This window comes from Penicillium brevicompactum (genome assembly GCF_028827555.1).
Source record: "Penicillium brevicompactum strain IBT 35665 chromosome Unknown utg000005l_segment0_segment0, whole genome shotgun sequence".
Classification (NCBI taxonomy): domain Eukaryota; kingdom Fungi; phylum Ascomycota; class Eurotiomycetes; order Eurotiales; family Aspergillaceae; genus Penicillium; species Penicillium brevicompactum.
The window spans coordinates 3,364,527-3,390,542 of record NW_026623208.1 but is presented as its reverse complement, the minus strand read 5'-3'; the positions used below and the strand labels follow the sequence as shown (position 1 = coordinate 3,390,542).

At 52.8% G+C, this 26,016-nt stretch overlaps 8 protein-coding genes across 8 annotated transcripts; 4 read left to right on the top strand and 4 right to left on the bottom strand.

The window, feature by feature from the left end:
* Window positions 1–25: 25 nt before the first annotated feature.
* Window positions 26–4,353, bottom strand: N7506_007120 (leucine--tRNA ligase NAM2; the record flags this gene model as incomplete). The annotated part of the gene is made up of 4 exons (XM_056956413.1): window positions 26–2,422; window positions 2,470–2,945; window positions 3,250–3,901; window positions 3,964–4,353. The coding sequence occupies 4 exons, from the start codon at window positions 4,351–4,353 to the stop codon at window positions 26–28; spliced, it is 3,915 nt and encodes a 1,304-aa protein (XP_056810747.1).
* Window positions 4,354–7,284: 2,931 nt separating this feature from the next.
* Window positions 7,285–8,581, top strand: fdh (formate dehydrogenase (NAD+) FDH1; the record flags this gene model as incomplete). Its single annotated transcript, XM_056956412.1, has 2 exons — window positions 7,285–7,455; window positions 7,520–8,581. 2 exons carry the CDS (start codon window positions 7,285–7,287, stop codon window positions 8,579–8,581), a joined length of 1,233 nt encoding a protein of 410 aa, XP_056810746.1.
* A 510-nt stretch (window positions 8,582–9,091) lies between these two features.
* N7506_007118 (uncharacterized protein) lies at window positions 9,092–9,617 on the bottom strand (the record flags this gene model as incomplete). The annotated part of the gene is made up of 2 exons (XM_056956411.1): window positions 9,092–9,475; window positions 9,591–9,617. The coding sequence occupies 2 exons, from the start codon at window positions 9,615–9,617 to the stop codon at window positions 9,092–9,094; spliced, it is 411 nt and encodes a 136-aa protein (XP_056810745.1).
* Window positions 9,618–10,122: 505 nt separating this feature from the next.
* Window positions 10,123–15,476, top strand: N7506_007117 (formin sepA; the record flags this gene model as incomplete). Its single annotated transcript, XM_056956410.1, has 2 exons — window positions 10,123–11,285; window positions 11,339–15,476. The coding sequence occupies 2 exons, from the start codon at window positions 10,123–10,125 to the stop codon at window positions 15,474–15,476; spliced, it is 5,301 nt and encodes a 1,766-aa protein (XP_056810744.1).
* Window positions 15,477–16,472: 996 nt separating this feature from the next.
* Window positions 16,473–16,865, top strand: N7506_007116 (putative C2H2 finger domain protein; the record flags this gene model as incomplete). Its single annotated transcript, XM_056956409.1, has 1 exon — window positions 16,473–16,865. The coding sequence occupies one exon, from the start codon at window positions 16,473–16,475 to the stop codon at window positions 16,863–16,865; it is 393 nt and encodes a 130-aa protein (XP_056810743.1).
* A 2,236-nt stretch (window positions 16,866–19,101) lies between these two features.
* Window positions 19,102–20,764, bottom strand: N7506_007115 (tRNA modification GTPase; the record flags this gene model as incomplete). The annotated part of the gene is made up of 2 exons (XM_056956408.1): window positions 19,102–20,619; window positions 20,669–20,764. The coding sequence occupies 2 exons, from the start codon at window positions 20,762–20,764 to the stop codon at window positions 19,102–19,104; spliced, it is 1,614 nt and encodes a 537-aa protein (XP_056810742.1).
* A 504-nt stretch (window positions 20,765–21,268) lies between these two features.
* lysF (homoaconitase LysF) lies at window positions 21,269–23,827 on the bottom strand (the record flags this gene model as incomplete). The annotated part of the gene is made up of 4 exons (XM_056956407.1): window positions 21,269–22,988; window positions 23,039–23,076; window positions 23,124–23,768; window positions 23,822–23,827. 4 exons carry the CDS (start codon window positions 23,825–23,827, stop codon window positions 21,269–21,271), a joined length of 2,409 nt encoding a protein of 802 aa, XP_056810741.1.
* A 793-nt stretch (window positions 23,828–24,620) lies between these two features.
* N7506_007113 (O-phospho-L-serine:2-oxoglutarate transaminase) lies at window positions 24,621–26,005 on the top strand (the record flags this gene model as incomplete). Its single annotated transcript, XM_056956406.1, has 2 exons — window positions 24,621–25,385; window positions 25,436–26,005. 2 exons carry the CDS (start codon window positions 24,621–24,623, stop codon window positions 26,003–26,005), a joined length of 1,335 nt encoding a protein of 444 aa, XP_056810740.1.
* Window positions 26,006–26,016: the final 11 nt, after the last annotated feature.

Here is a 26,016-nt window from a genome sequence, read left to right as displayed (position 1 = left end):
TTACATTCTCGCCAATATGGCGAGATTAGAAAACAACATTGACGAGCTTTCCTCCCTTGACAACGATCACCCGTCGTCTCTTCTCCCAGTCGTTCTTCTCACAAAGCCATGTCTTACCCTCGGCAGTCTCCAAGACCCGACTGATAATCCAGTCTTGTTCTTCCTGCGAAAGGGCCTTGTTGCTCTGTGGAGACACTGTCTCCATGGTCGGAATAGTGACCGCACAGCGCAGCTTACCATTGATCTGAACAGCAACGGTTTGACCTCCTCGAGAGGAGAGGATGTCAACTTGCTCGGGTGTGAGCAAAGTGGTAGGCCAGGGGGATGTGAGGATAGATGATGCTTTGGCGCCTGTGGTGTGCAAGATCTCCCAGGATTCAGAGGCTAGAGCCGGGGCGATGGGAGCGAGCAGACGGAGTAAGGATGAGAGAGAGAGGTATGCAATGGCAGGGGATGAAGCAGGTGCTGAGGCAAGAGCGTTGGTCAACTTGATCAGGTCCGACACAACTGTGTTCAGAGCATATGGGTTGCTTTCGATGCATGAGGTGACTGATGCGATGGTTCTGTGAGTGGCTAGGACTGCGTCGGCATCGGCGTCACTCAGATCCTGGAGTGATGATGGGAGGGGGATTGTGTGGTTGTGAGAGGCTCCTGTCTCCGGGATGGGGTATGAAGCATCTGCCAGAGATTGCTGTGTGTCTTGGACGACCTTCCAGAGTCGACCGAACCAGCGCTCGACACCGACGATTTTGGCCTCGTCCCAGTCCAAGACTTCACTGACCGGTGCAGAGAATAGAATGTGTGCGCGGGTGGCGTCGGCACCGTACTTGGATGTGGTTATTGTGGGATCCACACCATTGTACTTGCTCTTTGACATCTTCTCGAAAGAGATGTTGGGTGTCACTTTTGTTCCCTTGATCAAAGGCTTATCCGGGGAGGTGAGGTCGACCTCCTCTGGAAGAAGGAAGCGGCCTGTTGAAGGTTCAGTGAAAGTCCTTCCGTGCACCATGCCTTGACTGAGGAGAACTTTGAAAGGCTCTGCGCCAGCTGAGCCTTCAGCTGGGAATAGTTCTGAGCCAGCAAGGAACTTGTAGATGAAACGAGCATAAAGGAGATGCAAAATTGCATGCTCAATGCCGCCAATGTAGAAATCCACGGGTTGCACTGTATTAGGAGAGAATGGGGCGGTCTTGTTGGCAGAGTCCAAGAACCGCAAGAAATACCAAGAGGAGTCCACAAACGTGTCCATCGTATCTGTATCCCGCTTAGCAGGCCCTCCGCAGCTGGGACACTTCGTGTGCAGCCATTCCTCTGATGTCTCAAGTGGGTTACCCTTTTTGCCCTTGAGCCACTCCCCCTCGATTTTGGGCAGTTTAACCGGAAGGTCTTCAGCTGGCACCGGTACGGGACCACAGTCCCCACAGTGGATGATGGGAATCGGCGCGCCCCAATACCGTTGACGACTGATCAGCCAGTCTCGCAGACGCCAGCTTTCAACAAATTCGGCCTGTCCAACCTTTTGCAAGTCATTGACGATAAGCTTTGCGGCCTCCTTGGAGTGCATGCCTTGGTACTTCCCACAGCGTGAGGTCAAGTAACCCTCTTGAGTGAAAGCCTTGGTGTCTGATTGTGGGACCACACTGTTCTTTGAATCAATGCCACTCGCCTCGGCTTCGATGACGAGTGGAATGGATTCGGTGTTCACATTTTCCTTGAAAAACATCATATCTCTGGTGTCATGGCCTGGAACACCCATGACTGCTCCAGAGCCATAGTCGCTCAGAACATATGGCGCCACAAAGACAGGGAGGTTTCTTTGCAGGTGTGAGGTTTCTGTATCAACGGTGCGCATTGGATGTGACACCTCAACATCGGGCAGCCGGTACCCTGCCTTGGAATCTGGCGCAAACGACGATGCCTCACTCAAGAAGTTGCGCAGGGCTTCGTTGGTCTCGGCGGCCTTGAGTACGATAGGGTGGTTCAAAGACAGCGCAAGGTATTCCACGCCATACAGCGTATCCGGTCGAGTGGTGAACACATCGACATTAATCTGTTCACCCCCGGCACTGTTGACAGTGACTGGGAAGGTGACCTTGGCGCCATAAGACTTGCCGAGCCAGTTTCGCTGCATTGTCAAAACACGTTCGGGCCAGCCCTCGGAAAGAGAGTCGAGATCCTTCAGCAGCGCTTCTTTGAATTCAGTAATCCTGAAGAACCACTGCTTCAAGTTCAGCTTCTCCACCTTTGCACCCGATCTCCACGAAAACCCGTTCGCATCAACCTGCTCATTCGCCAGCACCGTTTTATCCACCGGATCATAATTGACCAGTGCCTCTGCCTGGTATGCCATATTCTTCTCGTACATCATCAAAAATATGCGCTGAGTATGTTCATAGAAATTCGGATCACATGTAGCCAATTCCTAAATGTGTCAGCCAAGCTCTTCGTCTCAAGGGTATGCCAACATACCCGGTCCCAATCAAATTCCGCTGAGATACATTTTAGCTGCGACTTCATTTTCTGGATGTTCGCCTGCGTCCACACTGCAGGGTCAATGCCCCTCTCGATCGCCGCGTTCTCCGCCGGCAGCCCAAAAGCATCCCACCCCATGGGATGAATCACCTCATGTCCTCGCATTTTCCAAAATCGTGAAATCACATCCGAGATTGTATAAACGCGCAAATGACCCATGTGCAGCGTTCCAGACGGGTATGGGAACATGGACAAGATGTAGGACTTGGGTTTTGTGTCGTCGGAAACCGGGCGCTCGCCCGCTTGCCACTTGGCTTGCCATTTTTGATCGAGGGCCGGTAGGTCTAGTCGACGGGCTTGTGAGCTTGCGAGGCGGGTGAGGGTGTATGTTGGAGGGAGACGAGTTGACCGCGTGTAGAGTCGACCGTGCGCCAGTGCGCTGGACACTCGGTGTCGAAGCAGAGATTGCATTGCTAATTTCAATTTATAGGTAAATCATCTGCAGTTCGGGATTCAGTGATCATGGGCCATGTTTGCGACCAAGTTCGTTTGTCGGATGAGTCGCGCATCTTCAAATTTCCCCGGAGCTCGGAGCTTGATAGGACTATCCCCGATCGGGACTAGTGGGTTTACCCTGCGAGTCTACTTCTTCTCGTCCTTTGACTTCCAATGTGTATGTCCAGTTAATTGGGGATATGCAAATTTCTATTGTACATTTTCATCACTATGAGACTTGCGACCGTCACATCCGTAATATGTCCCCGTTTCGGTCAATACCGCCTCGGAAATGATCCGTTACCACCTTTCCACCGAGGATGGTCTCTTCCACAAGACCCTCAACATGCTTGGGCTCAATACGACCATACCAAATTCCTTTACCCGCCAGCGGGTGAGGTTCTGAGGAGGTGCCAATGGTCATCTTGGGAGGAATGTAGACGATAACATTGCCGGCGTACTTGTGTCCTCCCACATGACTGATAAGACCAATGTGGGCATGAGTGGGCGCATCCACTGTAGTTCCCTCACTATCCGCCGAGGTAAAACCACGCTCTTGGAGTACGCGCTGGAATTCGCTCTCTAAAGCGGGTGCCATGACACCGCAGCGCATATCGCGGCCGCCGTGCCCGCAAATAAGAATTGTGGGGGAGTGTTCAATGTCCACTGCGTCGGGGAATTGACTCGCTAGGTCTGGTGCTCGAGTCATGTCTGCTTGTTTTTTTGCGGGGAGAGAAGAATGCATGTCGTGGAGGCGTGTGGGGAGAAGGTATGCGCGTACAAAAGTCGTCAAATCGAGTTGGTCGGATGCGTTAGTTTGAGCAGGGATCGAAGGTATATATTTGAAGCTGGGGAACAGGAATGCCGAAGCCGAGGTGGAAGAGCTCACGGCGGGCGCTATCGAGGAGGCAGTGACGAGGACATTGTTAAAGGGCTGGATAGGTGTATTGATTAGCATCGGTAGGCACAACGTCGAATGGAATATTGTTCACATACATCGAGGTATGGGCCCCCACGACCTAACAGCTCCTTCAGTCCTCTCACAAGATTTCCCCAACCTTTGTTCTCGCCGTCGTTCTCAATTCGACTCGTCCAATCTGGCTGTCCGGTGCAGATCAACAGCTGTTGCGCATAGGCGGCCATTGTCCCGTTCAATGCCTGCTCATGATCGATCGGTAGACCCTCCGGCAGGGTGGGTGTGGCAGGACAACTGCAACTTGGCTCCGGGCAACTTTTGGTCACTGGGAATGGAGGCGGGATTTCCAACCGCGCGCGCAGCCTACTGCGGCAGGTTGTTGTGCTGGACCAGAGGCGGACGGGCCCGAGTTGTCGACCGGTTCGTCCGCTACAATTGCGCGCCAGCGATCGCGCGAAATTGAGCGACATTGGGATGGTTGACAAATGTGCGAGTTGGTCAGGGAAGAGAAACACCAGAAATCCGAAAAAGCGAAAGATTGCCAGGTTATCTCCGCAGAGTCCGAGAGCTCGGCCCCGGGGGTTCGATGATTAATAATTATCAATCTCCGCCCTCTGATTTATCGACGCTTCACGGCCCAGCTCTTTTGTTATTTTTAAATATATTTGTGTTGAATGAGAATTAACCAAATATTCGATATGAGTAAATTCAATGCAGTTTCTGCAATTGACACTTAAGTCGGTCCAGGACTCTACCCATATACCAAACTAATCCCAAACCCCCTGTGGGATTCACGGGGTGTATATATTTGCTGAATGTATACGAATGAGGCTTAGCAACAATCAATGGACCAACCACTACCTATTGACCCATGGATGTGCTCATCTTAGATCTGTTTTGATTTCCTTGATTGGCTCCAAGGGTTTCCAGGGTTACCCCCAAAAGATCAATTTATCTAGAATATAGTCCACTGATACTTGGACATAGCTCCATACCTACTCCTGCCCAGGTGTCAGACTTGCTTCGAAGGTTATAGATGGGTAATCCATGGATGAGTAGACACCTTCGATAAGACCATCTCCAGGGCTGGGACAGAATCAACGTTGGAGCTCAGCTCAGCTAATTCCAATGAACAAGGTTACCACCTGGGCACTTGAGGACCTTGGAATATCGCGACACTCATAGTTCCAAAATTTGCAATTCATTTAATATTATCTATCATTTAACTTTGGGAATATTCAGCTAATCTCAATCCTCTTGTTTGTGTCTTATCCAGATCATTTTTGAGCCGACTCTACTGCATCGCAAATCGCATGTGTGATCATCGGGTGTAGATGTTTACCGCCGGTATCGGGGAGAAGGGAGGGGGTTGCCCTATATGGTTGTCTCCGTAGAGGACATCCCATGTAACTGTTGGCGTCTGTCAATATTGAAGAAATACCATCCTTAATCAATTGGCCTTGGAGGGTAGCTGTGTTCTTGAATTTCAGAACTGACACATTGCGCACGAGGTTTCTTTCAGTTTCGCCTCCGTTTCGACTCCTGGACATAGTTGCGCGCTCGCGGTGAACCTTTCTTTCCTTTGAAACCCAAGTCTTTTTTGGTTGCGTTTCTTCTGGTTTTAGTTGAGATTCTCTCACAAACAATTGTCAATTGTTCAATCCACGATTAGTCCAGTGGCGATCCCTGAGCAAACAAGCATTTTGCGACCCACGCGGGGCTCGACGATTCAGAATGGCTGACGGCAGAGACCCCGCACTGATCATGCGACGCGCACCTGCCAGCGCATCAAACACGAAGAAACCGATTGTATGTAAAATTACCCTGGCCTATTCGTGTGGCTGGCCTGGGCAGGGAGGTTGCGATCGACGAACGGAGCACGGTCGCGAGTAACTTGGTCTTGGGTTGCGGTCGGTCGCAGCTATACTTGTAATTGCCGACTGTAATGTTAGCCAAACGGGAAGCACTCACACTTGAACGCGATGAGCGGAGATTGTGTTTTTAATTGTTCATTTCATGTATGGTGAAAAATAACAGAGTTCACGAAGTCGAAGGTGGGTGTCGTCGGTGACACACTGCAGGCCCCGCGACGGTCCTCAACATGACCACTGACCAAAACATGCAATTGATCCCGAAGAAGATTCCAGGATGAGTCGGGTTTCCCGTGGGCTATAGTGGGTTATCAGGGAACCCGCCACCGATGTGTCCTGTGAGGGGATTCTAGATCCGGTTATGCGCTCCGGGCAAGGTTGCCAATCTGACCTGCGTGTCCGACCAAACAAGTCGATTGTACCACGGTGGTGGACCCGTGCGGACAGATCTCCAACCCTCGCGAGGAGGCAGTGGCTGCGGGTCCATGTTTCCGGAGTTGGAGAAGCCAGAGGCCGAATTTCGGCAGAAGGACGGAGTTAGCTCGGCAGGGGTTCCGTCGGTGCGTGACGCCGGGACCCTCGGGGGTGCTTTATTTGGAGCGATAGGTGATCCATTGAGCTCTAGTGGAGCTTGGAGACGATGCACCATTGGGGGTGGTTGTTTCCTATATGATTGTGTTTGGAGGCTCGAATGGGAATCTTGTGAACCCCTCATTATGTCATCCACTTCCGCGGGGAGCTACCCCTCGTGCGGGGAAGCCCAAATGAGCCACTCTCACTCGACTCACTGCATTCACTATACTATCGAGAGATGCAAGAGAACGCCTAGAGCTAATAAGAACCAAGCCTGGATAAAGATATTAGATCGACAGAGTAGTTCAAATTTATCTGCATGTACTTGTATACAGAAAAATCATATCCAGTATCTTTGTAGCTCCCCGCACGTTCGTATACACCAAGGTAGTACCTCTTCTCCCATAGTAACATGCATGGACACGATGTACCATCAACTATTCAAGCCACCGTGCGGTTAGACAGGGCTGGACAAGGCTACGAGGCTCCAAGGTACCGATATCTCGGCCACTAAATTAGAAATTCGAAATATTGTGAAACTAGAACTTCCCCTCGTTCGTGCGGAGAGGGAGGATTGGCTTCCGAGTGGGTACACGAGCCGTAGCTCTCCTGTTTGACGGCGTGTCGGAGGGGCGGACAATAGGAGGGGCTCTGTTACGTCTATATAACAACCCTCGTCAACCGGTTTAATTCTTCTTTTTCATCCTCATCTCATCCTCTCTTCCATCTCTCACTTCAACAGTAAGTCGATCCTCTATACTTCCCCCCTCGCATATCCGGATCATGCAACGTTCTCCACTCTCCCCGCGTTGCTTGTCTTGTCCGGTTTCTCCAACACCGTTTTAGGACATTGACTTCATTGACTTCAAATGCCTGCCAACCTATATAACAACCGACTAACCCTGCCCTCTAGCTTTCACACTTCACACTTCTCTTTAAAAACACACATTCTTCACAATGGTATTTACTCGTTCCCTTTCCCGTCAATTGGGACGGCCCCTCCTCTCCAAGCCATTCGCGACCAGCCCCTTCACCCGGGCTTCACCGATGGCTGGCTCTTTCTCCGGTGTTCGTAGGCTAACCGCGACTGCCAACCTTCAGGGTAAAGTTCTTCTCGTTCTGTACGATGTAAGTGATCCTTCCCGTGGTCCCTGACAGATGATGGAGCATGGACTAACCCGATCTGATATAGGGTGGTGAGCACTCCAAGCAGCAGCCTCAGCTGCTCGGTACCACCGAGAACGAGCTTGGTATCCGCAAGTGGCTCGAGGATCAGGGTCACACCCTGGTGACCACCTCTGACAAGGAGGGTGAGAACTCCACCTTCGACAAGGAGCTTGTCGATGCCGAAGTTATCATCACCACCCCCTTCCACCCCGGTTACCTGACCGCTGAGCGTCTGGCCAAGGCCAAGAACCTCAAGCTCGCTGTCACTGCCGGTATCGGTTCCGACCACGTTGACCTCAACGTCGCCAACGTCACCAACGGTGGTATCACCGTTGCTGAGGTCACTGGCTCCAACGTCGTCTCCGTCGCTGAGCACGTCGTCATGACCATCCTCCTCCTCGTCCGCAACTTTGTCCCCGCCCACGAGCAGATCAAGAACGGTGACTGGGACGTTGCCGCCGTCGCGAAGAACGAGTTCGACCTCGAGAACAAGGTTGTCGGTACCGTCGCTGTCGGCCGTATCGGTGAGCGTGTCCTCCGCCGCCTCAAGCCCTTCGACTGCAAGGAGCTCCTCTACTTCGACTACCAGCCCCTCTCCCCCGAGACCGAGAAGGAGATCGGCTGCCGTCGCGTTGAGAACCTCGAGGAGATGCTCGCCCAGTGTGACGTTGTCACCATTAACTGCCCCCTCCACGAGAAGACCCGTGGTCTCTTCAACAAGGAGCTCATTTCCAAGATGAAGCCCGGTGCTTGGTTGGTCAACACCGCCCGTGGTGCTATTGTTGTTAAGGAGGATGTCGCCGAGGCCCTCAAGTCCGGCCACCTCCGCGGATACGGTGGTGATGTCTGGTTCCCCCAGCCCGCCCCCAAGGACCACCCTCTCCGCTACGCCGAGCACCCCTGGGGTGGCGGCAACGGCATGGTCCCCCACATGTCCGGTACCTCTATTGATGCCCAGATCCGTTACGCCAACGGCACCAAGAACATTCTGGACAGCTACTTCTCCGGTCGCTTCGACTACCGCCCTGAGGACCTGATCGTCCACAAGGGTGAGTACGCCACCAAGGCCTACGGTCAGCGCAAGTAAAAGGGGGATTGATCATTCCAGCTTGTTTCTTTGAACTGTTCCTAAGCCCCTTTGGGCGATGCTGAAAAAGGTAGCATCTATCACGATACCAATGAATATAGTACATATCACTTTTTCAACCTTCATGCTCTTTCCAACAGTAGTATATGGTTTCACCCCAAGTTGTAGTCAGATCAGTTTCGTTTTTTACCCCTCCCTCAAATTTGCGACGGATGATCAGCGGGCTTGTCGATCTCGCCAGAGTCCAGCCTTGGGTGGAGTCCTGGTCCTTGTCCTCTCGCGCTAAAACCTGTTTGAGAATCAGTCTTGCTGCCGATTGGTACGCAATACAAAGGCATGCAACTATACAATCTACGTTGTATTTGTTTTGTATGTTATGTGGAAGCTTAATTACCAGATCTATAACTCCGTGGCGCATATCTGTACATTGTTCGGCCAAACCCTATGAAAAGTCCTATATCAACGCCAAGCGCCTCAAATGTATGGAGTACGGGATACGAGTGAACATGCTTAAGCATGCCCTTCACTGTCGCTATCATCCATGAAACCCTCCTCTAAATCCCTCCCCAGCCGCTCCGTCCCCACATCCGGTCTCCGCCCCAAGACGCCCCGGACAGCGTTCATGTCCATCCCTACCAATGCTTCGCCTTCTTGCTCGTCAATGCTGATGTTGTCATTGTCTGCCACGTCCGCGTTGCGTCGCCACGTCGACCGAAGGAAGAAGTTCATCACGGTATCGGCGACGCGGTCGCGTAGCGAGAGCGTGTGTGCGGATATGCTGTGCAATGGGAGGTATTGGGAGTAGCGCTGGTGGTAGCGGCGGAAGAAGGGGATGATGACGCATGATGCGAGGATGTAGATTGTTAATGCGATTGCAGCGGGAATGAGAATGGTCTAGGGGAAGTTAGTTCGCGCTGCCACCGTGACAATTGTAGAGAAAGGGGGAGAGGCAGAGGCACAAAACCCACGAGCTGGATATGCGCGACAAGAATAGGAAAACAAAGCGCACCTTTGCGAATACACTTGAGGAGCCCATTGTTTCTGGTTCAGGGACTCGGGACTCGGGACTCGAGGTTGCGGCGTTGGTATCCGAGGTCCACCAGATCGAAACGACCAGACTATTTCAGGCACAAGGGGTCCAAAGATCTCTCCTGCAGTCACTGCGCACTGTCGATCTTCTCTGCGATCGAATTAATCTCCGAGTTGGCTGTGAGAGCTGCCTGATATCACGACACGTGACCTCACGTGAACGGTCGGGGAGTTTCTCCGGGCAGCCCCCTAACAGTCAATAATCAATAGATTACTAGAACGCTCGGGCTTTGATCCTGGCTGTCAGTTGATTTTAATCTTTCTCCCTTTTTTTTTTAAATGCTCGCGGGGTGAGTGAAAAAGGGAACCCCCTCGCGCAACTCAGACCGTGGCTTAACGACAATCCGGTCACCCCTCCCTCCCTTCCATACTTGGTCTTCCGATCTATGCGATAGACAGCGCTTCGTCCGAGTTGTGAGCGGCCCCTATGCTGCGCTCTTATCACGCCCAAAATGCCCGCACAAGCCGACAAAGCAAGGCAACCGTCCTCGGGGAAGTCATTCTTCGGACGCAAGCTACACAAGGACAAGTCGGTGGAGGATCGATACGATAACTATGGAGGGTCCTACGATAGCCTGGCTCCCCCGGGCAGCGCACCGGGCTCCCGATCATCTCGCTACTCGAAACGATCATCTGTACAATCGGTCGACTTGACCCACGATATGGACCCCGGCAGTCTGGCGCCCACGGCGGGTGTGATCACTTCCATCCCCTTCGACAGCCTCTCCGCCGACAGAACCCCGATTCCAATTGACAACATGCCTCGCCCGGATTCATCTCGTCACGAACACTCCCCAAATCATTTAGGCAAGGCTGGGAATGATTTCCACCAATATCCCACGTGGGCATCTACATCCGCGCCGAATGGCTCGGGCTCACATCCCTCGGGCCCTCGTCCACCCCCGCATGGAAACACGACTATGACTAGTAGCAACTCGGGGAATCAGGGTGCCAGGTATCAGCAATGGGGACGACCAGGTAGCTCCGCTGCGAGTGGGCCCAATCACAACCCCTCGTCTATCGACTCGTCCTCCAACTCTCGCACTTCCCTCGACCAAACAAGCATATACTCCTCCGTTTCCTCCAACACCCGTGGATCGAATTACTTTTCCTCTGATGGTTCTTCTCGTACCCTCACCACATCGCATTCTGGGGACCGCGGCACTATCCTCCCAAGCTCCAGCTCCGGCCGCTTGTCAACTGCAGGATCGACACATCAGATTTCAGCGCCTATCCCTGCTGCTGTCCCTCGACCGCAGGATAATTATCTCACTCGCCCGAGAGACGATCGCGTCGTGGACCAGCTGTTCCTTGAATTGATGCAGAAGCGAGGATGGCAGAACCTTCCTGAACAGGCTAAACGGCAGATGCTTTCATATCCCGCGTCGAAGAAATGGACCTTGGTACACCAGGATCGCCTGACAGAATTACAAGGAGAACAAAAGAGACGACAGAATGCGCGCCAAACGCATGGCCATGATGGAATGTCTGGTTTACTTGAGCGTGCTGATGAGGAGGGTAGCCCAGAGTGGTATGTGAAGAAGGTTATGGACGATACTATCACATCCAAACAGCTTGCCAGTCTGAGCGTCAGTTTGCGAACACAGCCCATCAGGTAGGGAATTTGCCCTTGTTTACTGTAAATGCATAGAACTAATCTCTATCCAGCTGGGTAAAAGCCTTTGTTGAAGCCCAGGGACAAGTCGCTTTGACCAATGTCCTTCTGAAGATCAACCGCAGGAAGGTCTCTGGTCCCGTTCCAGCTCCCCCAACCGGCGATAAGGATCTGGACCGCGAGTATGACATCGCCAAATGTTTGAAAGGTCTCATGAACAACAAATATGGTGCCGACGACGCTCTAGAGCATCAGAATGTGCTTGTGGCACTCGTCAGCTCACTCTCGTCCCCACGACTCAACACCCGTAAACTCGTCAGCGAGGTTCTCACTTTCCTATGCCACTGGGGAGAGGGACAAGGCCACCAGAAGGTGCTGCAATCTATGGACAAGGTCAAGAATGACCACAGCGAAACTGGTCGATTCGATGCTTGGATGCGAATTGTCGAAGTCACGATCGATGGCCGTGGAAAGATGGGCAGTCTGGTCGGTGCCAGCGAGGAGTACCGCAGCGGCGGTATTGGCATGGAGAATCTGCTTATGGAATACGCCGTCTCGACCATGATCTTGATCAACATGCTGGTGGATGGCGCGGAGACGGATCTGCAGCTGCGATGCCACATCCGCGCCCAATTCACGTCATGTGGAATCAAGCGGCTGTTGACGAAGATGGAGGGCTTCCAATACGAGGTCATCGATAAGCAGATCGAGCGGTTCCGTGAGAATGAAGCCATTGACTACGAGGACCTGCTGCAGCGCGAGGGCAGCAGCATGAAGGACAGCATCGAGGGTGAGGTTAAGGACATGAGTGATCCTCTGCAAATCGTCGATGCGATTTCCTCTAAGATCAATGGCAGTCGCTCTCATGACTACTTCCTGTCGGCTATGCAGCATATGCTGCTCATCCGGGAGAACTCTGGCGAGGAAGGACTGCGCATGTTCCAACTTGTGGACGCTATGCTGAGCTACGTGGCTATGGATCGGCGATTGCCAGATCTTGATCTTCGCCAAGGGTTGACTTTCACCGTACAGAGCCTTTTGGATCGACTGCACACCGATGCCGAGGCGAGACGGGTCTACGACGAGTCTTTGGAAGCCCGCCAAATTGCCGAGGCAGCTATCGCCGAGCGTGATGAGATGCGCTCGCAGATTGAGCTTGGTGCCGAGGGTCTAGTTTTGAAATTGCAGAAGCAGATTGAAGAACAGGCTGGCATTATAGACCTGCAGCAGCGGCAGAACGAGTCTTTCAAGGCGGAGGTCGTCGAGGTGCAAAGATTGCGCGCTCAGGAATTGCAGCGCAATGAATTGGAAACCCGAGAGCTTTACCTCATGCTTCGGGATGCTCAAGATATCGCTGCTTCCAATGCCCGCAAGGCTGCTAACCCTGAGACCGTGGAAGCTGACCCCTCCCACATGCCCGGTATCATGGACCGTGAACGTCTCATGGAGCGCTTGGAACGACAATTGGAGCGTACGAAGACACAGTTCAAGCTCGAGGGCAAAGTGTGGGGTCAGCACGGACCCTCAGATCGTCTGCGTGAATTGCGTGAGGAGATGGATGGCGACGGCGAGGATGACGAGCGTGACTTTGTCCACAGGAATCTGCTCGCCGGCTCATTGGGTACTGTGCATCGGAAGCGCAGTTATGTCCCTGGGATGGACCAAACTTCCGAAGACGAGGAGCATACACCCGTGGATAGCAATGGCGGGCCAATGTATGAGAAGCCTCGCATTGTGGAAATGCACCGTCCCCGTTTGGATCCCGCCCAGGCTAGCGGTCTACTGGGCGAGATTGCTTCTAAGGTTCCCAAGTTCGACGCCGAGGATCCTAACGCTGTTCCCGCTGCTGAAGATCAGGATGCCGCCAAGGCCATTCCGCCGCCGCCACCCCCTCCGCCTGGGGGTGCTGCCCTTCCTCCGCCTCCGCCTCTCGGTGGTATGGCCATTCCTCCACCTCCGCCCCCTGGTGGTGTGGCCGCACTTCCTCCACCCCCTCCTCCAGGTGGAGCTGTTGGACTGCCTCCGCCTCCGCCCCCAGGTGGAAAAGTTGGTCTACCTCCTCCTCCGCCTCCTGGAGGAGTGGCTCTTCCCCCTCCGCCCCCGCCAGGAGGCGCCAAGGGCATTCCTGGACTACCGCCTCCCCCTCCTCCCCCCGGTGGAAAGGTTGGTATGCCCCCTCCTCCTCCCCCTCCTGGTGGCGTAGGAATGGGCGCCCCCCTCCCCCCTCCTCCTCCCGGAGGCAAAGGAATGGTGCCGCCACCTCCTCCTCCGCCCAATGCAGCCATGGGCTCGGGTTGGCGACCAGCCTATATGGTTGGAGAAATTGCGCCTACCACACTTGGCATGCCTTCCATCCGACCTAAGAAGAAGCTTAAGGCCCTTCATTGGGACAAGGTTGATACTCCCCAAGTAACAGTTTGGGCTGGTCACGCTCCGACAGCAGAACAGAAGGAAGAGAAGTACACCGATCTTGCCAAGAAGGGTGTGCTGGACGAAGTCGAACGACTGTTCATGGCCAAAGAAACTAAGATCTTTGGAGCCAGCACTGCCGCCAAGCAGCGTTCGGCCAAGAAGCAGATCATTTCGAACGACCTCTCTAAGAATTTCCAAATCGCCTTATCTAAATTCTCTCAATTCCCCGCCGAGGAGGTTACTCGCATGATCATTCACTGCGACAAGGAGATCCTTGACAATATGGTGGTCATGGATTTCCTGCAAAGAGAAGAGATGTGCAATATACCCGAGAACGTTGCTAAATTGATGGCGCCGTATAGCATGGATTGGACCGGCCCCGGTGCCACGAGTTCTGATCGTGAACAAGATCCCACCGAGATCACGCGCGAGGATCAGATCTATCTTTACACTGCCTTTGAGCTCAACCACTACTGGAAAGCAAGAAACAGAGCTCTCGCCCTGACACGCTCCTACGAACCAGAGTACGAACACATTTCTTCCAAACTTCAGGAGGTAGCAAGGGTCAGCGAGTCACTACGGGACTCAGTGTCTCTCATGAATGTGCTGGGTCTCATCCTTGACATTGGTAACTTCATGAACGATGCCAATAAGCAGGCTCAGGGTTTCAAGCTCAGTTCTCTGGCCCGTCTGGGCATGGTCAAGGACGACAAGAACGAAACTACATTTGCCGACCTTGTTGAGCGTATCGTTCGAAACCAGTACCCCGAGTGGGAAGGCTTCCTCGATGAGATCAGCGGTGTCATCGGCCTGCAAAAGGTGAACGTCGACCAGCTTCGCTCCGACGCAACCAAGTATATTAGCAACATCAAAAATGTCCAGGCAAGCTTGGATGCCGGAAACCTCAGTGACCCCAAGAGATTCCACCCACAGGATCGCGTCAGCCAGATCGTTCAGCGGTCCATGAAGGACGCTAGAAGGAAGGCCGAGCAGCTGCAGCTTTACCTTGATGAAATGATCAAGGCCTACGATGACATCATGGTCTTCTACGGTGAGGACAATGCTGACGAGAATGCCCGCCGAGACTTCTTTGCCAAGCTCAGTTCCTTCCTCGTTGAATGGAAGAAATCTCGAGAGAAGAACACCACCCTCGAAGAGTCGCGTAAACGCACCGAAGCCTCCCTGGCCCGCAAGCGTGTCAACGTCAACCTTGCCAACAACACCCCTACCCCCGAAACCACCTCCTCACCCGCCTCCAGCGGCGCCATGGACTCTCTGCTCGAGAAGCTGCGAGCCGCGGCACCCCAGGCAAAGGACCAACGCGACCGTCGTCGTCGTGCCCGTTTGAAGGAGCGCCACAACGTCCGCGTCGCCTCGGGCTCCAAGCCACCCGAGGACGAGGAAGAAGAAAAGCCCGAGGAAGATGAGCACGGTCTTCTCAGCCCCCCGCCGGCTGCCGAAGAAGAGAAACCAGAGGCCCAAGTCTCCGAGGGTGAAGACGTTGCAGATCGTGCGGCCAGCATGCTCCTCGGATTGCGCAGCAACTCCGATGCCGGCGGCGAGAGACAACGAAGAAGACGCGAAAGTGCCGACGAAGAACGTCGCAATCGTCGCATGAGACGACGGAACCCCACGAGTGGCAGCAAAGACAGCGCAGATGGCGGACTCCCCACCGTCCAGGAACCGTCCTCGCCGTCCCATTCGGTCGACGACCAACTTCCCAGTCCTCCCCCGGATGACCAAACCCCCCCACACACCCCCTTCAATCGTTGTCTCTGAACAAAATGGGCATAATTCGGATTAATGGCCGAATTTCCTCCCTTTTTCCTAATCTAATGTTTGATCCCCCTCTACAAGACGATTGTATAATACCCATTCCATTCCTTGCACCCCATTTCCTTACACCTCCTTTACCTTGACGAGCCACGCATGGTGTCATGATGCCATGTATGTGCTCCTCTTTCGCATACCCTGTTCCGTCTCCTTGTACATAACCTCTTTACCCTCTCCGTCACTGTGGAAATGCCGTCATGACTGGAGGGTTGCTGAATTGCATTTTGAGCCCGATCTTCTGCATGGTTTTTTTTTGGTCGTTCTTCTGTGTTGCTTAGATCCTTTGGGCTCGGGTTGCCTGAGCTGCTTCTCATGTTTGCGTAGATATAGTGAGTTGAAGACCGATGCTCTTGGAATTGATATATGTACTGCAATTGCATACCAAGTCAGTGCAAGTGTTTCCCTTGTGTAGATTGACAGAATATCAAGAGTTGGAGTTCTTATGAAATATCCTGAGTAGTAGTGTTAAGTGTTAAGTGCCTGTATTGGTGAAGCGAGTCATCGTGGTCATGATCAAATACTAGACTCGTGCGTGTTAGCGGGCAGGTGAGTAGCAGGGCAGACCCCGAGGTGTCGATCCTGGGCTGCTACCCACGAGCACATTCCATAGCTTAATGTTGTATATTGAAGTGTATGGATTGTAGTATTTGCTCACTCGATCCTGATTCCTGACTAGAGTACCCAGTAGATGTGTATTTCTGGCACACGTAATGAAGTGTGTAGTCGCATGGCCTGATAGTGTAGGTTCACGGTAAATGCGATCTGAATCGCCCTCGGCGCTGTGCCAGACTGTTTGTCGTTTGTTGTCTTCACGCATCTACGAAAAGTACTGGCGTCTCTCACCACGCTCGTGCAAAGTATTTCTAGCAACGTTCGCTTCTCTCGCTTCTTCCCTCGTCGCCATTCGACTTGATCAACTACTACCTCCATTCGTCGCCCACTATGACCAACCAACACTCTATCATGCAGCCAACAGGCGAGGTCGAGCTCTGGCTCCGACGCTACGAGTGCTGGTTCTGTCCCTCTGAATGGATCGGCTTCTCAGCTCTCCTTGGGCACCTCGAAACCAGCCGATGCGTGAAGGAAGACCGGATCCGCACCCTCGCCTTTGAATGCCCTGAATACGGCTTCTATGGCAATCGCCTCACCGATCCTTACCCATTCTTCTGCTTCCAGTGCCACGCTCAGTTCACTCAGATCTCTGCTCTTTTCTACCATGTTGAGCGCAATGGTCCCTGCTCTTACCTCCTGGGTGATGGCGAGTGTCTGGGAAACCTTCGGGACTTTTACATCGAATACTACGACTGTCCCGGTTGCGATTCCTTGGGATATTAAACATCCTGGATCCCACATGGGTGTTCACATGAGATGGCTCTGAGGGGGAGATTTACATTCAACATATGGTGTGCGGGGGGTTTTAATGAGGTTGGACAGAACGTGGCAGTGAAGATATCAAATTCGGGTTATTCATTGGGGAGAAAGGTGGTTTTTTAGTGAGCATCCAGGATCCAAGCAATACAATTTCATTCCTATTAGCATTTGTATGGTTTTTCACTATTGATAGCACACGCTTAGGGGGCTATGCTCCTTGTACCATCCATGGATACAAGCCGAAAGCTGCTTGCTTGCGCTCCTGCATTATTCCACCTCTGAAGGGTCCTAAAGAAAACATTTCTTCCACCTGCAGAGGGTGCTCTTTCAAGTCCAGCTTGAGAACTATGATACAACATTGGGGATAGACATGATATCTGCAGCACTCAAGATGTAGCCTGCCAAAATAGAGCTTAATCCATGACTATCATTTGTGAACCCATTGTGTCATCATTTTTGGATTATTTCAAGCCCTAAATTCGTGGCTAAGCCGTGTTGCGATGATTATTTCGGAATTATTTCGAGCATAGCTATGAGTGTATCTTCCACACCCCCGAGGCAGCTTACTGACTGATTGTTCTCATATAAATCTTGAAAAGCATATCATATACAGCAGATCCTACGCTCAGGACCACTCCAACTCCAGCATGTCATTGTTTTCTCGATATTATAGTAATATAATCTTAGAAGTTGAGAGCGAGACCTTTGACCGAAAAGATAGCCAGCTGAGTATGTATATCCTTTTCATATAGTGAGGTATATTTAGAAATACAACCTCCTTGGATAACATTCTCTTCTCCCCACAAAGAGTAAAGAATGACAAGGAACCACGGAAAGTAAATCAACCTCCAAAGAAGCTAAAACAAGCCACAAAGAAAACACATGGCCCCGGGGAGGGACGGGAAAGATGAAACTTATTTCAAAGCCCTGCGCAACACATCGGTGGTTATCCGTCGACCCCGGTTTATACTCTCGGCAGGGAAGCGCCTTCAGATGTACCTTTCCTTCTGCTTTGCTTCCAAGGTTCTTTCAATCTTTTCCTGTCAAGCTGCTCAAAAAAGTGCTTAATTTTGATTACAACCAGGGCATTGTGATGTTGTAAGACACCCTGGCAGGTATATAAATATTTTTATTTTACATTTCAGGCAATGTTGAGCTGCAGGGACGGAAGTACAGGGATGTCCAACCCTTCTAGGAGAGTTCCATGCAGCCACGCTATTCTTAGATCTGACCTCAGTCTCAAAGTTGTAGTAAGCCAATAACATTAGACATATCAGAAATGAAGATGGCTCTTATGTATGCAGCCCTGGAGTGTCAGCCAATGACGAAACACAATTAAGCTCAAAGTGTACCAAGGGCCAGTGATCGACGAACCATGGAACCACATGGATGACAAACTATGTTTCAACCTCAAACTCGGTTCTCGCTAGATCTGGAAGCCCGAGCTGAAGTACAGCTGCTATTTATACATCGTCACATAGTATTCGCAATAGCTTCATGACAGTCCGAAATCTAGTATCGGTAGAGCTGAAACATTCAGTCCATCTCCAACTGTCAATGCAGGGACAGAGAACTGACTCAGATGATGAAGTGATGTCTGACGAGATTCTTGGTCTTTCCAAGGTTGGCAACGTGATTCTCACAAAGGACCCGGTTTAGGTCGCTTTGTTTGGTGGTTCGGAGTTGTCACTATTTTGGGTGCCTGGACGAGATTGGATCCGTTCAAGGCAGACAGTTATGAACCGATTTATTATAAGAGGATCGCTTTGCTATTCGGTGGTAGATCTAGTATACATTGTTCTGTCTATTCATACAGTGGCTCTATAATTCATCATCACAGCGCCGGTCTACTCAGCCGATCATACTTCTTCCTGCACCATTCACATCATCTTTCACAATGGGTCGAGGAGGATACAATGCCCCTGCCAATCACGCAGGCCTTGAGAGTCTGCACACCGATCAGATCTAGACCCGCCCTGCGGCTGAGTCACACGCGGAGTATGTGGCGACGCGCTCGGGGTTGGCTGCAACCTAAGCGGAAGCAGCTGGCCCGTACCTGAAGCAGCCTCGTCGACAGCGTGCAGTCGAGCGTTTCTTCAAGGGGCGACATGGTGCGATTGTGATCGCATTCTATTTGCCGACACAAAATCTTTCGCTGTTGTTAGGCCCAAATCAAACGAATCAAACCGAGAATTGAGACTTACTTCTCGAAAACGACACCCAAAACATCTTCGACATCGCCACTTTCACCCTTGCCAGTGATTTTGGCCAGCATATCTGCCGCAAAGCGCAGATGCTCCGCAGCCAAGACAATGTCAACTTCGGTTGCACCATAAGGGTCAAATCGATCCTCGGAAACAGGGCTAGCTGAAGGTGCAGCTTGGGACAAGAAGTCATCCAGATGGTCGAGACAATATTGTAAATTAGAACTTTGACGATGTGTAACACCAAGAGAGTCTTCCCAATATGAGATATCATACTGCTCACTCCCTTCGCCGTCCATGCTGAGCGGCGAAGCAATTTGCTCAAAAGTCGCGATAAGACCGCGGAGAAACGCTTGTAGATTTCCTGGATCCGTAGAGGCGAGACTCGGTTCTGCCTTCTGAGCCTGCTCACAAGAGATGGCGAAGACACGATTTGCGGGGACAGAGGGGAAGATATCCCGGATGAGGTCGGACAATGGTAGAGGGACATCACCATCAAGGGCAGTGTGTAGCTTATCACACTTATTGATTGCCACCACAAGACACTTGCCTGCTTCAACACAGTCATTTACTGCGTCGACGACCTCCGGTTCCATAAAGAGCTGAGCACCAGATGCGGTGTCCTCCAACGAGACAACGACGATCACAACGTCGGATTCCAGGGCCCTGGCCCTGGCTCTTCGTATTCCCTCTTGCTCAACAGCGCCAATGACGACCTCCCCACCTGCGTCAGCGCGGATCCCTGCCATGTCCCCAAGCTTACAAAACCAACCCCCGATATCCACTCCCACGTCAACGATATCTCTCGTAGTTCCCTGTTCAGTGCTGACAATGGCAGCTTCTTTACCAACCACACGGTTGAGCAAGGAGCTCTTCCCCGCATTGGGCGCCCCAAGCAAAGCAACCCGGATTCCGTTCCGGAGAAGCTCTCCTCGAGACGCATTCCCAATGTGGAATCCAATCTGCGTTTTCAAAGCTCGGACTTGGCCCACGACAGAGGAAACCAGCTCCTCGGTAGACTCGTCAAAATGCTGATCCTCGGAAAAGTCAATCAACGCCTCCAGCTCCCCACGCGCATAGAGTAAGCCCTGGCGCCAATTCTCATATCTGCGGACCAGCGCATCGCTAGATCCGCGCACAGCGAGACGCCGCTGCTGCTCCGTGTCCGCTGACAGGGTGTCACCTAGTGCTTCGATTTGTGGAAGACTGAGGCGATCGTTCATGAATGCTCGACGAGTGAACTCGCCTGATTCAGCATAGCGAACTGAGAGCTCGGGTGTGTTGGTTGACGCGATTGCGGAAAGAACAGCTTTGGTGATCGCTAATCCGCCGTGGATATGCAATTCTAGGATATCCTCGCCCGTCACGGTGCGGGGAGAAGGGAAGTAGAGGACAAGGGCGCCGGCGTCGAGAACTGTGTTGGGGGTTGGGGGTTTCGTCGGATCATAAAGAGTGCGGAGGGCCGCATATCGAGGTCTGGGGAGGGATGTATTGGGGCAAAGACTTTGGTATATCTAGCAGGCTTAGTATGCTGAACAAATGTAAGCGGGTTGGATGCCATACTGGGACACAGGCTGGTCCGGAGACGCGCACGACGGCGATTGCAGCACGCCCGGGCGCTGTAGATAGCGCATATATTGTAGAATCGCCATCTAACATAAATCGTGCCGGGCGTGTCGATGTGAAACCTCGAATCAGACCGGGGGTTCTCCGCGCTGATTCGGGGAAAAGACCATGACGTCGAACATGGGCATTTGGTGCCGATGGCCGCGGTCGATTAGCTGGCCATACAACCCTCGCTGACGGCTGGACCCGACACAACACTCGAAAAGCTCGCATGCGCACAGACTAGACCAAGCTCCAGGTTGGCAAAAGGCAAGAGATGATAATGTTGATCAGGTAAAGTATTCCCACACGTGATGATAAGGCTGAGATAAGGATAGACCTGAGGCTATGCGTCTCTTTCAACTACGACATTGGAACTGATGAATAGTGAACTTGATCGACGAGTCTATCAATTAAAATGTCTAAATAGTCTTCTTTTTATACACATCATCCGAGTCCCATATCACGGGTTTTAAAAGCTGAACATAAACAAAAGCTCGGGTATCACGTCAAACGCCAACTTTTGCCCAGGGCGGGATCACTGGCACCACTGGCCACTTAGGCACCGATGGCGTTCTTAACCCACTTCTCGAGACCTCCCTTGGCAATGATCTCCTGCACATTGGGAGGGAGCTCACCGACCTTGTGGGTCCACTTGGGGCCATTAGGACCCTCCTGGACCTCAATGCGGCTGCGGCGGACATCCCAAGTCAGAGTCCATCCGGTACGGATGGTCAGGGCCTTGTCGCCAGCGTTGAAGGTCTCGCGCAGACGGCTGATGAGGCGAGGGACCTCGAGACCCATCAGGGCATTGTTAATACTGTTGCGGGAGAAGATGTTACCGAAGCTGCCGGAGACAACAAGGGGAATCTTCTTGGCGAGAATGGCAGTGGCAGCCTGCTCACGGGAGCTACCGCAGCCAAAGTTGAAGCCAGAGACGAGGATGTCGCCTTGCTTGGCGATCTTGGCAAATTCACCGTCGTAGTTCTCCATGACGACTTGAGCCATTGTCTCTTCCGAGACGTTGTCTTGGTATGTGTATTTGCCGGGGTAAATTCCGTCAGTGTTGACATTGTCGGCATCACAGAAGACGATCTCGCCGGAGACGCTCTCGGGGAAGCCAGGGTAAAGCTCAGTGAGGGAGTCTTCAGAGGCAGTTTCTCCGACCTCGGTAGACTCGGCAGACTCGGCGGGGGTGAAGCGCTTCTCGCCATCGGCCACGAGGTCGTCCATCTGGCCAAGAAGCTTCTCAAGGGCCTCCTCGGTTGTGAGCATACGATCTTCCTCGCGGATGCCGTCGCCTTCGCCAAACTTAACACCATCCCAGCCTTCGGGGGCCTTGTACCAGCCAGGGCCGCTGAGCTTTCCGCTCAGAGCACTGGCAGCCACGACCTCGGGACTGCCAAGGTAAGCAAGGGCGTCCTTGGATCCCATGCGGCCCTTGAAGTTTCGGTTAGAGGCACTGATGCCAACCTCACCAGGCTCAAGCAGACCGGTGCCGAGACCAATGCAGGGACCACACCCGGCAGGGAGAGTGGTGGCACCGGCATCAAGCAGGACCTGCCAGTCACCAGCTTCCTCGGCAGCACGCTGCTCGGGAATAGACGCGGCGGCGATGTAGAACTCGACGCCCTCGGCAATCTTGGCGACCTGGCCTCCGTTCTTCTCGGTAGCTTCACGGAAAACTTGAGCGGCGGCACAGATGTCAGAGGCGCGGGAGTTGGTGCAAGAAACCAGGTAGGCCTTGTTGACCTTGATGTCAGCAGCCTCCAGCTCGCTCAGCGGAGTAGCCACCTTAACCGAGTTGGGGCCAGAGACGTAGGGAGTAAGCGAGGCCAGATCGATGAACAGCTCCTTGGCGTACTTGGCTCCCTTGTCGGCCTTCAGGGGGTTGGCGAAGAGCTCATCAATGGCAGCGTGGGTGAAGTTTTGGCTTGCCAGGGTCTTGTATGAGCCGTCACCACCAGCTAATCCCATGGCTCCGAGAGTGGCCTTGGCAGTCATCCAAGACTTCAGCACGTCATCCATGGGGAACAGGCCAGAGAGGGCACCCCATTCGGTGGTCATGTTGGCAATAGTCAGGCGGTAATCGATAGGCAGACTGCGCATGGTCTCCTCGGAGCCGGTGAACTCAATTGCGTGGTTCAAGACGTCGTCCTTTCCGAAAATTCCACACAAGGCGACGATAAGGTCCTTTCCGGTGACACCGGCAGGCAGGACACCGTTCAAGGTGACCTTGGCGACAGGGGGAATCGCCCACCATGTCTTCTTGGTAGCCCTGGTAGAATTAGCACAAAGTAGTTGGTCGAGCATTGCATTGAGACATACCAAACAGAAGAAGCATCGGTACGAACAATGGGAGTGCCCTGTTGATGTTAGTATGAAGTAAAATGATAATGCCCAAGCAACATACCAATGCTCCAATACCACCGTAGTGGTTGGAGTGACTGTCACTTGCCACACAGAGTGTTCCAGGCCAAGCATGGCCTTCCTCCACCATCAACTGGTGTCCGATTCCTCGTCCGGCGCCGTAGAATTCCACTCCGTGGAGCTTGGCGAAATCCTCAATCTGCTGGTACTTCTGGAGGTTCTTCTCGGTCTTGTTCTGCACATCGTGGTCGAGGGTCATGATAACCTGGCTGGGGTCGTGGATCTTGGACGCTCCGATAGACATGAACTTCAAGGCCACGGGCCATGAGTTGTCGTGGGTCATGCAGCGGTGGGGTGCGATGGTCACATAGTCGCCAGATTGGACGTACTTTCCTTCGGGGAGTCCGACGGAGTATTTCTGGACAATCTTTTCGGTCAAAGTCTGGGGAACCGCTTTGGCGGACTGCATGGACGAGAAGATGGCAGCGGCAGCCGGATCTTCCAATTGAGAGTGGAAGGCGGGCGAGTTGGCCTGCTGGTATCTGAGCTTCGAGGAGGTGAACGTGCGACGCTGCAGAGCCGCGGGAACAGGGCCCCTGGTCGAGGTGAAGGCGAGGCGTCGCAGAGTGCTGGGGACAGGGCCGCGCAGCAAGCGCCGGCCAAGGGTGGCCGAGGGCATCAATCGGGACTGGAACACATTGTCAATACCATGCCATTGAATTCAAGGGTACCTCCACATACAGTCATGTCCACCGTGATGTCGAAAGAAGAGTCGAGTCACCGAAGAATTATATGTCGGCGTTCGGCAAATAAGCGGCCTGCTAATCAGGGACAGGTTTACTCAGCTGCCCTCTGATTGGCTCGTCGGCATGGGGAGAGGCAAACAGTGCAAATCAAGTCGCGTCATCGGGCACGTGACTCGGATCAATTCCGCCGATGTCGGATCTTTTTTTCGAGAACATTTTCGGTCTACTCTTTGCAAGTACTTTCCATGACCTGTCAATGACCTGTCAATGGGATAGAAACAACATCAGAGACACATAGGGAGACTCGAGAGCTCGGGCTCTGCTCAAATTTCATGTGGCAATTTGCACTGGAGTATACCCTACAGTCTATACTTATCAGCCTCAACCCCACCATCCTAAGTAGACTCGAACAGTACTGTCTCGGTCTATGAGACTGCCCTGTTGATAGATGTCAATTGCAACAAAGACTTCAAGATCCAATTAATCCCATATCTACCCCGTTCTTGAAAGATTCACCGAATACTTCAAGCGGCGACTGATCGCAGTGACTCATTGACTCATACCCCGCCGGGGTCTACATTGTATAAAACGTTGCTAGACTAAACATCTTTGGATCAAGTAAGGATATTACTGAACGAGTGTTAAGACAATCTCTAGTCAGAAACCATCACTTAAAGGATTTATTGATCCTCTTAATTGACATTGACGTCGAGAGGTTTATACTCTTCCCGCAAGGTCCACTCGGTCCACATCTTTTTCCCTTCCCTCCTCTTCCTATCGACCACATACACACAATGCCTTCCAGACAAGAAGTCTCCTACTTTGGAGCGGGCCCTGCACCCCTCCCCACCTCCGTTGTCGAGGCGGGCGCAAAAGCATTCGTCAACTTCAACGACTGCGGTCTCGGTCTCGGCGAGATCTCCCACCGTTCCTCCGCCGCCACCAAGATCCTCGAGGACGCCAAGGCAAACCTCATCGCTCTCTACGATATCCCGGACAACTATGAGATCCTGTTCATGCAGGGTGGTGGCAGCGGTGGGTTCAGCTCCGTCGTCCAGAACCTCGTTCCCGTCTGGATCGAGCGCCGTCGTCGCCGCGCAGAGGCCGACGTGAAGCAGGCCCAGCCCGGTGCGGAACAGGCGCAGATTGACGAGTTGGTGTTCCAGAGACTGCAGAAGGAGGTGGACGAGGAACTGAAGTTGGATTACCTCGTCACTGGATCTTGGTCGCTCAAGGCTTCCCAAGAAGCGAGCAAACTGGTCGGATCCAAGCATGTGAACGTTGCGCTTGATGCCCGCAAAGCCAACGGTGGAAAGTTCGGCAAGATCCCTGCTGAGGACTCCTGGTCCTTGACCCCTACCAAGAAGGAAGGTGGCAAGGGCTCTGCATTTGTCTACTACTGTGACAACGAGACCGTTGATGGTGTCGAGTTCCAACAATTGCCCAAGTCATTGGAGCCTCAGGGCCAGGACGCCGAGGATGAGCGCCTCGTCGTTGCTGATCTGAGCTCCAACTTCATCAGCCGCAAGGTTGATGTCAGCAAATATGCTGTCCTTTTCGTGCGTAATTTCAACGTGAATAACACAAGGTCAGGCTAACAGATGTACAGGGCGGCGCACAGAAGAACATTGGTGTCGCGGGTATTGCTATCGCCATTGTCCGTAAGGACCTGCTTCCTCCCCAAACCGCCACTCCTCCCCCGGCTCTCCTTCAGCGATTGAACATCGGTGGTCTCCCAGGCCCCGTTGTGTTCGACTTTGCTACCACCGCCAAGAACAACTCCCTTTACAACACTCTCCCCATCTTCAACCTTTGGGTTGCCGGTCAGGTCATGGCTGATCTGGTGGCTGAATTCGGCGCTCAGAATGTCGGCGGCCAGGAGGCCGTTGCCAACCAAAAGGCGCAACTCATTTACGGTGCTCTGGACAAGTACCCGCAAGTGTACCAGGTCGTGCCTGATGCCAGCGTTCGCAGTCGTATGAACATCTGCTTCCGTGTCAATGGCGGAGATGACGCCAAGGAGAAGGAGTTCATCGCTGGCGCTGAGAAGCGTCTCCTCCAGGGCCTCAAGGGTCACCGCAGTGTCGGTGGTATGCGTGCCAGCAACTACAATGCTGTTCCTCTGGAGAATGTGCAGAAGCTAGTGAAGTACCTCGAGGACTTTGCTACAGGTCTGTAAATGTTGCAAGT